The following is an 11,273-nucleotide window of genomic DNA, read 5'->3' on the forward strand; positions in this document are numbered from 1 at the left end:
GACCGTGAGATCGTGACCTGGCTGAAGTCGGACGCTTAACCGACTGCGCCACCCAGGCGCCCCTCCAGCCTTTTCTGTACCAGCTTTTGTTCTGAGGGGTTCAGAGGGGTCTGTCTGGCTTGCTTCTGTAATGCTGTTCTACTTAGCTGTGTAGATATCCTAATCCTGATCATATGGTGTTTATGCTCAGAATTTCATATGCGAGAAGGTATTTAATTGATCTTTGGGCTGTGGAACTGAGCTACAGAGCCAATGGTAGGGACAGGCTGCTTTGAGCCCTCACCTGGGATCCCCCGGGGTGAAGTGAAGAAGCTGGGCTCACAGATGATCTGAAGGTCCTTCCAGGCTGACCCCTGTGATTCACAGCACCAGCCTTTCTGGTTGCTCCACAGAGGGCCCAGGAGATGGACAGAGAAGCTGGCTTTAGTGGCCAGTTGGAAGAAGGGTGTTTGGAGAGTATCAACTGAAGCTAGAATTCCCTTCCCTTTCCTCCCTCTTCCAAAGAACCGGGATCTGGCGACTACAAGGGATGGGAACGGCCATTTATCGATCAACTCCGTGGGGTCAGATGAGAGTTCAAGGCCCCTTAGGTACACACCTATGGAGCAGATATGCTAAGTGGCTGCCACCACAACCTCCCCACCCACCCACCCACCCCTGCCCAGAGGAGTCTACATATTTGGATCCCACTCAAAATGTCACTTCCTCAGTGAAGCCTTCCCTGACCCCTTGACCAGCCCAAGTTCGGTGTTCCCGTCCTACGTTCTTATGGCTCCCCATGCTTTCCCTTCATTGCACTCACCACCAATGTAATTATCTGTACAATCAAGGTTTTCATGCCCGCTCCACCCAAATCTCCATGAGGGTGGGGACCGTAGAAGTCTTGTTTGTCACCGTATTCCTGGAGCTTAGCACAGTGCTGAGAAAATAGTTGCACTTCAGGAAGTATTTCTCGAGCAAACGGAAGCACGAATGCGGAACGAATGGATGCAAGGCAAAGCTGGTGACAAAGCCAGAACTGGCTGGCTCTCAGAGACCTGAGATTTGAGACACTCGTACTCGCGTGCTTGTGCCCAAGGGCCTCACCGCTGTCACCTTCCTGTGACACCGCCCCGTCCAGTAATAGAGTTTTGACTCCTGCAGGGGGAGTGATGGAGGCAGAGCTCTGGGCCACACTCTTAACCTGTCTTTTGTCCCCAGAGGCGTCTAAAATAGCGGGGAGATCATAGATCTAGCCTGAGACTGTGGGTGGTGGCTGGAGATGGGTGGGAGGGGTCACTGAACTGCCCCAAAGCAAACATCCTTGTGGGCATCAGCTTCTAACACGCTTTGCCAAGGGGCTGCAAACACAAAACTGCTCGGCCGGGGATCTGGGTCAATGAGAGTGGGTGAAAAGGAAGGAGGACGGACCAAGACAGGCAACCTTTAGGGAAGCAAAAATAAAATTCTAATGTGGAAACTGCTGAAAATAGACTGCATGGCTGTCGGGCTGCATGCAAATCCAGTGCTAATTACATGGAAATTAATTACAAGTCCTAATTTCCATATGCCTCGCTAGGACCCTTGGGGGGAGGGGGCGTCCTTGCTGCAGGTGTCTGGTCTCACCCCCACCCCCACACGCCATTGAGGAGGCTCTGATGTCGTCTCCTTCACACTGTCGCCACAGCAGTGAGAAAGGCTGATAGGAGGCTAAAAATACTAACAATAGAAATTTGATTTCTTCTTCCAGACAAAAAGCCTTGGCATCCACAGGAGGGAGAAGTGTTCAGGCAGCATGTGACTGGTTGGTATGAAATAAATAAATAGAGAAAATAGCATATAATTAACTCTAAGTGCACGTGGTTGAGCAGGGATGTGCAGCCTTTCTCTAACGGACTGGGCGGGGGGTGGGGGGCAAAAGACCGTGTGACAAGCCATGTGACATGTGACAGGGTTATCAAGCTCACGGCCTCCTGGGTCTTGGTTCCAGGGTGTGCTTCTCCTTAAAGCTGTTTAAAGAAATTCAAAGCATTTCCAAGATACAGCCCCTAACACAGTATCTGTCCCCCGACTTCACTCAAAGATACACCTTAGGTGCGTGGGTGCTGGGTGAATCGATTTCAACAAAACAAAACAAAACAAAACAAAAACACCTTGCGGGACATCACTGCCCAGGGCAGGTCCCTACGCTCCTGTCTGGAGGCATGTGGGTTTAATCGTAGGGATGGATTTTTTTTTTTTTTAATGTTTGAGAGAGAGAGAGAGACAGAGACAGAGCATGAGTGGGGGAGGGGCAGAGAGAGAGGGAGACACAGAATCCGAAGCAGGCTCCAGGCTCTGAGCTGTCAGCACAGGGCCCAATGCAGGGCTTGAACCCATGAGCTGTGAGATCATGACCTGAGCCGAAGTCGGAGGCTTAACCGACTGAGCCACCCAGGCACCCCAGGATGGATTTTTAAAGCACAAAAACGAAAACCCATCCGCTTACAGTGCCTGGGGTATGGAGCCTTTGGAGGGCGGGCGGATCTGTCCCTTTCGGGTCTTCCTTCCCTTCCATTGTTCTCAAGCGGGTCCTGCTTGGCTCCCTCCTCTCTGGCAGGTTGTTCTCCCACGTTGGCGACCCCTTCCTGGATGACCCCCTGCCCCGGGAGTACGTCCTCTACCTCCGACCCACCGGCCCCTTAGCACAGAAGCTCTCCGACTTTTGGCAACAGTCGAAGCAGATCTGCGGGAAGAACAAAGCCCACAACATCTTCCCCCACATCACCCTCTGCCAGTTCTTCATGGTGAGCCGCAGACCCTGCCCCAACCCCCCCAGCCCCTCAGCCCCTGCCCGGGGAGCCTGGCTGCCACACCCCAGCCAGCGCGTTGGGACCTGGAGTCAGAGTCAGCAGCCTCGGGGAGCTGGCCGAAAGAGTCACGGGCTCCTGGGCTTGGATGGACCGTTAAGGAATGAGTAAGGTCCCATCTGCCGGGGCCCAGGAGCACCCCGGGTCGGATGCACCATCATGATGATTGCTGTTCCTCAGGACTCTAGGGACAAGCCTGACCCACTGAGTCAGGACCTGGACGGGCGGCCCCAACACTGAAACTAAAGCATTTCCACCCTGGTCCACGGGTAAGAGTAGAAATTAGGGAGCTAGGAACAAGAAATGTGCTCTCCAGACACGGGAGGGGACTTTAGCCTCATAGACCCTCTGGCCACGAGTTTTGTCTCACCAGATCTTTCTAGAGACAGCAAAGATACATGTGGCCCGCCATAGTTACCTAACCTCCATAATCCTAGCTATCACAGAGCTTACTTAATGACTAAATTAAATCCCCCTCCGTGTAATAAGTATAAATACTTTTCATCTACTTTAGTTCCCTGTGGAGATAGAGCAGAATTGGCTTATCCAGGTGTATTCGAGATGAGGCAGAATGGTAGCACTTTTAGACAACATTTTCAAAAAGTATTTTCAAGTATTTTTTTTTCCAGATTGTCTCTGCCTCTTTAAGACAAACAAAACAAAACAAAACCGTGTTCCTCACACCTTCTTTCTTACCGTTCCCTCTGGGAATTATAATGATTATCACTTCCTCCCAGTCATTCCAGGATCTTTCTCAAGAGCATTCCGAACGTGAGAGACACTCATTTTCCCCCAGTGCTCCAAGAGGGTGGGGAGATGATACCGCAGCTCTCTGAGCTAGCGTGAGACTGGCAGCCGAGTCAACTTCTGATCATCCAGGGAGAACAGAAAAGTCACAGATGATGTGAGAGCAGGGGAAAGCACATCCTTTACCCTGAGATGCCGTTTTCTCCGGGCACATTCCCCCATTCTTCCTTCCCGCTGGACCAGGCTGCGCCCAGGGGCACAGCAGGGCAGGGCGGGGGGCAAGCGTCAGTCCCACGGCCCCAGCTGAATTTACCAGTTAGACGGCCCACGTCCGGATAACTGGGAGCCTGCAGTTCTCCTCCGTCCTCACAGACAGAAGCGAGGGTTTAGGGATGGCGTCCTCGGCCTCCAGCCCCGGGCAGAGGACGTCAAATGTTCGGTAGCGGTAGACCTCCGCCCCCCTCTGAATGGAGCGTTTTGTTTTCCCCTGCCAGTGTGAGGACAGCAAGGTGGACGCCCTGGGGGAAGCCCTCCAGACCACGGTCAGTCGCTGGAAGTGCAAGTTCTCGGCCCCGCTGCCCCTGGAGCTCTATACCTCCTCCAACTTCATTGGCCTCTTCGTGAAGGAAGACAGCGCGGAGGTCCTCAAGAAGTTTGCCGCGGACTTTGCCGCGGAGGCTGCGTCCAAAACCGGTGAGCTGACAGCTGCCAGGCCAGGCGTGGGTCCCGTTCATCAAAAATGGGGAAGGAAAGGGATCGGAAGTTATGGACGGCTGGGCTGGGGCCGGCAGGTGGAGGGCCCTGCAGGGATGCGCGGAGCACAGCCCTTTCCTGCAGCACCTGTGGGCTCCCTCTTAAAAATAGCAAACTACTGTTCTGCTAAGCCTCCTGGGAGAATGTCCAGCGTCGACCCTCAACAGCCAAGTTGAAGGCTCACAACTCACTGTTTCACACTGAAGCCGTAAGCGCATCCTCTGTAGCACCACTGTCTCTCTCTAGTTCAGAGTTAACGAACCTTCCTTCCCTGCCAGCCTCCCTGCCATGAAGGCCTCTGTCGGGGTCTCACAGCTCACTCCGTGAGGACCCAGGGCTGCGCTCGGCGGGGCAGCACAGCACAGAGAATAGAGTGGAGCCACTTAGTGTCAGAAAATAGATCCACCGGACCCATGTCCCGCAACTCCCCGAAACCCATTAGAGGGGTCCCGAAGCTTCAACAGTCTGTCCAGAAATGTCACCCCTTCAAGCTGTTTCTTGCTCTTTCCACGGCCGGTCTTAGTTCAAGCCAGCTGAGATTTCCCACCAAAGGAATTAGCTTAAAAGATGCTCAGGATATGTGTTGACTTAGAGGCAGGAAGCACGGAGAGGGGACAAGTGGGAGAAGTTGCCAGAGCTTTCCGGTCTGCCTATAGGTACAGACGAGCTCACTTAGGTCAAGGTGAGCCTTACCTGCAGTGGGACAGACAGACAGTGGGGTCGAGGGGGGAAGAGTTGGCAGGGGGCAGTTTCTGCTGGTTCCCTTGAGAAATCACCATCAGTGGGTATTTCTTAGGGACCGCGATGCGTTCATCCGTGAAGAAAGCAACGTGACAAGTGGTTTCTCCAGGCCCGAGATACAGGTTCAAGTACCTGTGCTCACAGAGAGCTCTGAGAAGAGAAAGGCCATCATAGGATGCAGTGGCTCCCCCTTCGCAAAAAAGGAAATGCATGCTGGGCTGGGCGATGTGGATCCCTACAGTGGAGAAAGGGCCCTGCAGGCAGGAAGGAACAAAGTGTGTGCAGAGGCCTGTGTGGAGCCCCCTCTCCCCGCCCCCAGCAGAGCAGAGCTGGGCGTGAGCGGTACAGCTGAATCTGAGCATCGCATGCAAACTGGAGGAGGTCCAGAGTTGGCCAGCACCCCTGCACCCCACCCCTTTCAAGGAGGGATGGAGACGGGAGAGACCTGAGTAAAGCTCCAGCTTTGCCCCTTGGTCTCCGAACCTCTGACCTATAACTCACCTGCCATTTTGCTTAGTGTTCTTTATCAGAAGAGCCCCTGTTAGGGCTCAGGATTCTAGAAAGAGTGTAGCGAAGGCTCAGCATCACCGAGCAGGATTGCAGGGAGGTCTCCCCTCTCAGAGGAGCTCTGACCCTTAAGATACCTCTTCTACTTAGGGAGGGGGGCTCCTTAGAGCCCCTCCCCAGGCACCCCTTCTTCTCCCGGGACGAGGCTCTGCTTTCTGACTTCGCTGGGGCCTGCCATTTCATGGCTTAATATTTCAGAGAAATGACATAATAGAGAGGCAAATTGTTTCCTGTTCCTATCCCTCCACTCAGGAAAATGACTCTTTTTCATCCCACAGTAGCTATTACCACAACCACTAAAACTCCCACAAGACCCAAAACTGGTGGTGTGGCCACAAAACTCAAATCCTTCACAAATGTATAAAGCGGGTCTCAGCCAGGGCTGTGCCAGACTCTTAAGGCGCATAATGAGTGAGAGGCTGCGAGGCCCTTGCTTGCTTTCCTTGTAGGCAAGGGGAGGGCCAGCTCTTCTCCAGTATCTGTGGCCACTCTCTCTAAGAACTTGGCCACTCGTTCTGTGCCCCTGTGCGGCCCCCTGGTGGCGACCGGGAGAACCGGGTGGCTCTGCCCTGGGTAGCTGGTCCAGCTTCTTGCCTCCTTATGTGGATGGCTGGCCATCCCGTCTTGGCCCTAGAACCTATGCCTCGATATTCTAGACTTTTCTGCAGACCCAGAGTCCATCAGCGAGTAGATTTCTTGTCCTCCTCCGTCCTCGGTGGCTTAAGGAGATTCATCATGTATGTATGTTCGATCATTGACCGAATACTAAAAGCCTAGATCACGTGCTGAGCACTGGGGATTCATTGCAAACAGGACACAGAAAACCTTGCCTCATGGGGCTTACACCAAAAAAAAAATACGATGTAGTGTAACAGAAAAATATCCAACTGCTACATCTGTCTCCCTGGGACATGAACAAGCCCCTTAATTCCCTACCTTCGCAAATTCCCTACCTTCCCTTTGGTTGTATCTTCTGCGCTGTTCTAGCTTGGACAGTAGATGGATCTCCCCCATGTAAAGATGTACAAAAGAGAAACATAATTCACTGTTTTGTTTGTTTTGTTTCTTACGGTGTCTTAGAAGCACAGTCTGTATACTTTTTTTTTTTTTAAGTTTACTTATGTATTTTGAGAGAGAGAGAAAGCACAAGCAGGGGAGGGGCAGAGAGGAGGAGAGACAGAATCCCAAGCAGGCTCCACGCCATCCGCACAGAGCCCGATGCAGGGCTAGAACTCACGAACCGTGAGATGACGACCTGAGCCGAAATCGAGAGTCGGACGTTTAACCGCGTCACCCAGGCACCCCACCAGTCCGTTGTATACTTTAAAGCAGTGGCTTCAGTCGGGGAGATTTTATCCCCCGGGGCACACGTGGCCGTGTCTGGAGTCGTTTTTGGTTGCCACAACTTCTGAGGTTGTACTACCGGAATCTAGTGGGTGGGGGCCGGGGATGTGGCCACAGACCCCCACAGTGCACGGGGCAGCTCCCACAACAGAGAATCATTCTGTTTTAAACCCTGGAAAACCCTGTCTTGGACCTTGAAAATATTCCATCTTTTCCCCTGGCTCCTCTGTCGGAGCCGCCCAGAAGCCAAGAGACGCGATTTCAAAACGACGGTGATCGGCCCTGGCCCGCACGCCGTCGCAGGATCTCTGCTCTGGCGTGAGTTAGCTCATCCTTTGAGGTCACGGTCTCCTCGGGCTGGTGATCCTCCGTGTATTACTAGGAGGCAAAGCCGACCCAAACAATGACCTCTCCGCTTCCCTTGTCGGGAGCCAGGTGTGGCCCTTTCCCTCTCGAACTGTAGGCTGTTCGCGATCTGTTGCACCTGCCTGTCCCCTTATTCCGCTGCTGTGAAGGACAGCAGCAGCTCTTGTCCGGCCACGGGACACCCTCCTTTGTCATTTGGGAGGCGGGATTTATGAGGGCAATCCTTCCGTGTTCTTCCTGGAGCCTCCACCGTTGCTCTGCTGACCACGTTCCGATAACGGTTCCCTTCCTTTGTTTCCAGAAGTACACGTGGAACCTCACAAGAAGCAGCTGCACGTAACCCTGGCTTACCACTTCCAAGCTAGCCACTTACCCACCCTGGAGAAACTAGCCCAGAACATCGATGTCAAACTCGGCTGTGACTGGGTGGCTACCATATTCTCGCGAGATATCCGGTTTGCCAACCATGAGGTAACGTCTCCCTGTGGCTCCTGACCCTACCGGAGGCACAGGGGGTGCGGCCAGAACTGGGAGCACGGGCAGCTCCCTGCTACAGGGAGATGGGGACCAAAGGAAAGCAGTGGAGTGAGCACCGGACCACAATTTCCTCCGGGCTCGGCCTGCTTCCTTGGGAAGTTCTGCGCTTCCAGCCCTCCTGCCCGGGTCCCAAGTGACTCATCTGTGTAATAGCCCCATTGTCCTGTCTGCCCTGCCAACCTTACTGGAATGATACAGAAGTGAAAAGGGAGAGCAGAAAAGTATGTTGGAAAGGATTTTAATTCTATAAATTCATGGCGTTAATAGAAGACCTCATCCAGATCTTAGGTAAGGAGGACACAAGAAATACAAATATATATATACATGTATATATATATGTGTGTATATATCTGAACACATAATTAACAGATACTTGCTAAGTATCTATGGCATGTAAGTTACCAGGGAACATACTAGAATTTTATTTTTTATTAATTTTAGTTTTTTTAATTTACATCCAAATTAGCATATAGTGCAACAGTGACTTGGAGTAGATTCCTTAGTGCCTCTTACCCTTTTAGCCCATCTCCCCTCCCACAACCCCTCCCGTAACCCTCAGTTTGTTCTCCATATCTATGAGTCTCTTCTGTTTTGTCCCCCTCCCTGTTTTTATATTACTTTTGTTTCCCTTCCCTTATGTTCCTCTGTTTTGTCTCTTAAAGTCCTCATATGAGTGAAGTCATAGGATTTTTGTCTTTCTCTCATTTCGCTTAGCATAATACCCTCCAGTTCCATCCACGTAGTTGCAAATGGCAAGATTTCATTCTTTTGGATTGCCGAGTAATACTCCATTGTGTATATATCCCACATCTTCTTTATCCATTCACCCATCGACGGACATTTGGGCTCTTTCCATACTTTGGCTATTGTTGATAGTGCTGCTATAAACATGGGGGTGCATGTGTCCCTTCAAAACAGCACACCTGTATCCCTTGGATAAATACCTAGTAGTGCAATTGCTGGGTCGTAGGGTAGTTCTATGTTTAGTTTTTTGAGGAACCTCCATACTGTTTTCCAGAGTGGCTGCACCAGCTTGCATTCCCAGAAATATACTAGAATTTTTAAATGTAGTCCTGTCCTCAAGGAGTTTGAGTCCAGCAGGGGAGAGAGAGCAGATACATGAAATAAAAAACAGAGGCGACATGTTGTGACAATTACGTGCATCCCCTGGGAGGCCTGAGTGGGACCGCTGATTCCCAGTGCATGTGGGAAGGTTGGCATAATCCTAGCATCCTTCTTTTGAGGGAGTCGATAGTGATTTCCAAGACAAGCCTATGCTACTCTGAAGAGTAATAGTGCCCTTTGTTTTAAGGAAAAGCTGAGACAAAGAGAGTGGCAAGTGGCTGGTCCACAGCTAATTAGCAATTTAGGACCAGAGCTGAAGCCAGAACCCAGGGATTCTGACCAATAAAAACAAGCAGCCCATCTGGGGAAAAAAAAAAAAAAAAAAAAAAAAAAAAGACCACACAGTTTAATGAGAAACTTGTCATCTAGTGTAAATACATGTATGAAATCGAGTTTGCTTCCAGTTTTTCAACAGTAAAAGGGCTGATATTTTTGGCAGGTTATCTAGCCTCTTAATATCTCTGTTGACTTTTTTTTTTAAGTTTATTTGTTTTGAAAGAGAGCGCACATGTGTGAGCGGGGGGTGGGGGGGGGGCAGAGGGAGAGAGAAGCCCAACGTGGGGCTCGATCCCACGACCGTGAAATCATGACCTGAGCCAAAATCAAGAGTCGGCCGCTCAGCTGACTGAACCACCCTCCTACCCTCTTGTAAAATATGAAACACGGTTGAATGAAATCTCAGGGTCTAGACCAGCTGATCTCGCCACGGTCTTGGAATGTTGAGAAGAGCTGGCCCATGAACCAGAGGTCCGGGCCAGGGCACGGGGCCTGCGGGCGTCAGGGACATGCAGCTTTGTCTGACCCCGCTGACGAGAATGTCCTGCCCTCCTTCCAAGTCATTCGATGGAAGTTTCTAGAAAGACACACCAAGGAGACGGGGCTTGATCTTGCTTAAGAATTCTGACATCTCCTGGAATTGCTCAGGATGAGCCCTAAATAGAACGAGAGAGGTGTGGCTGACCGGACTCCTCACGAGGACAAAGAAAAAGGAAGTCAAGGGTTGCATGCAGATGGGCTGTGAGAAGTCACCTTTCTCAGAGAGGGAAGGTGGCGATGGAATTTTACCAGGAATATCTTCTAATCAACACTGCCCTCCAGTTAAATCAAAGGGTAATTGCTTTTCTGCCTGACCCACATTCTGCGCACTTGGCACGGAGGGAAAGAGGCAGCAAGCGCCCACACAAATTATTTTCTAAAAATAACTTGGCCGCTTTTATCTCTGATTTGTAAAAGCTCATTTATTACCGTTCCTTCTGACACAGCTCTCTCTCTCTCTCTCTCTCTGAGGTCATTTGGCTTTCCCTGAGCCCCCCCTGCATACCTTTTCTTGCCTGCCTTCTGTCCCCAGGACCGTTCACGGTTCCACTGAGGCAACAGAGGTCTAGAGAAGGAAAGTGGTTTGGACAAGAGCACTCAGCAAGCCATGCTTGGGAGAACTCCTAGGTCTCCTCCTCCTGCTGGTTCTCCCTTTGATTCCGACCTGCAAATGCCTGTCTGTGCTTCGCGTAGTTTTCCGTGTTAGGGACTGCGTTGGGCCGTGCCCGGTTTATATGCCGAGCGACAGAAATCTGAGGAAGGACAAAAAAGCACACGTGGCTCCAGATCCTGGCTCCATCCCTTCAGCAGTTGTTAGGTTCACTTTCACAGCTTCTAGAACGCTCCCGTCCTACGTTGTCTCCTGCAGACAACGGCAATAGTATTTTGCTGGACTGTTGCTGTCGTGCAGGCTACAAAAGAAGATGATAGAAGGGCCGTAATATGTAGCCCCGGGTGGGTGCAAGACAGAAGTGTTGCAGCTCCTGCTGTGCTAGGAGCATAAAGAGCTTCAAAGGCAAGGATGTTAGGCTCCTACCCCACGTAGGGTTGCAGCTGCCCTGCACGAGGGGAGGAACAAACTCGAGATAGACCCCACAATTCTTGCAGGTCAGTGGTAAACATAAAAGAGTATAGGGGCGCCTGGGTGGCTTGTTCGGTTAAGCGTCCAACTCTTGGTTTCGGCTCAGGTCTTGATCTCACAGTTCGTGGGTTCGAGCCCTGCGTCAGGCTCTGCGCTGATGGCACAGAGCCTGCCTGGGATTCCCTCTCTCTGCTCCTCCCCCGCTCGTGCTGTGTCTCTCTCAAAACAAAGAAACTTAAAAAACAACTTGAAAAAGAGTATAATGGGGCGCCTGGGTGGCGCAGTCGGTTAAGCGTCCGACTTCAGCCAGGTCACGATCTCGCGGTCCGTGAGTTCGAGCCCCACGTCAGGCTCTGGGCTGATGGCTC

At 51.6% G+C, this 11,273-nt stretch overlaps 1 protein-coding gene across 2 annotated transcripts in view; it reads left to right on the forward strand.

The window, feature by feature from the left end:
* Positions 1-11,273, forward strand: part of UBASH3B (ubiquitin associated and SH3 domain containing B) — a 137,350-nt gene that overhangs the window by 101,586 nt on the left and 24,491 nt on the right. The window contains exons 2-5 of one of the 2 annotated variants that reach the window (XM_040483342.1): positions 1,730-1,783; positions 2,579-2,765; positions 4,070-4,268; positions 7,648-7,817. In XM_040483342.1, the coding sequence (XP_040339276.1) occupies positions 1,730-1,783; positions 2,579-2,765; positions 4,070-4,268; positions 7,648-7,817 (610 nt within the window). Of the gene's footprint in view, positions 1-1,729; positions 1,788-2,578; positions 2,766-4,069; positions 4,269-7,647; positions 7,818-11,273 lie in introns of both variants that reach the window. The other variant, XM_040483343.1, reaches the window with a different exon arrangement.

This window comes from Herpailurus yagouaroundi, unplaced genomic scaffold (genome assembly GCF_014898765.1).
Source record: "Herpailurus yagouaroundi ecotype Mexico unplaced genomic scaffold, PumYag 161, whole genome shotgun sequence".
Taxonomy (NCBI): Eukaryota; Metazoa; Chordata; class Mammalia; order Carnivora; family Felidae; genus Herpailurus; species Herpailurus yagouaroundi.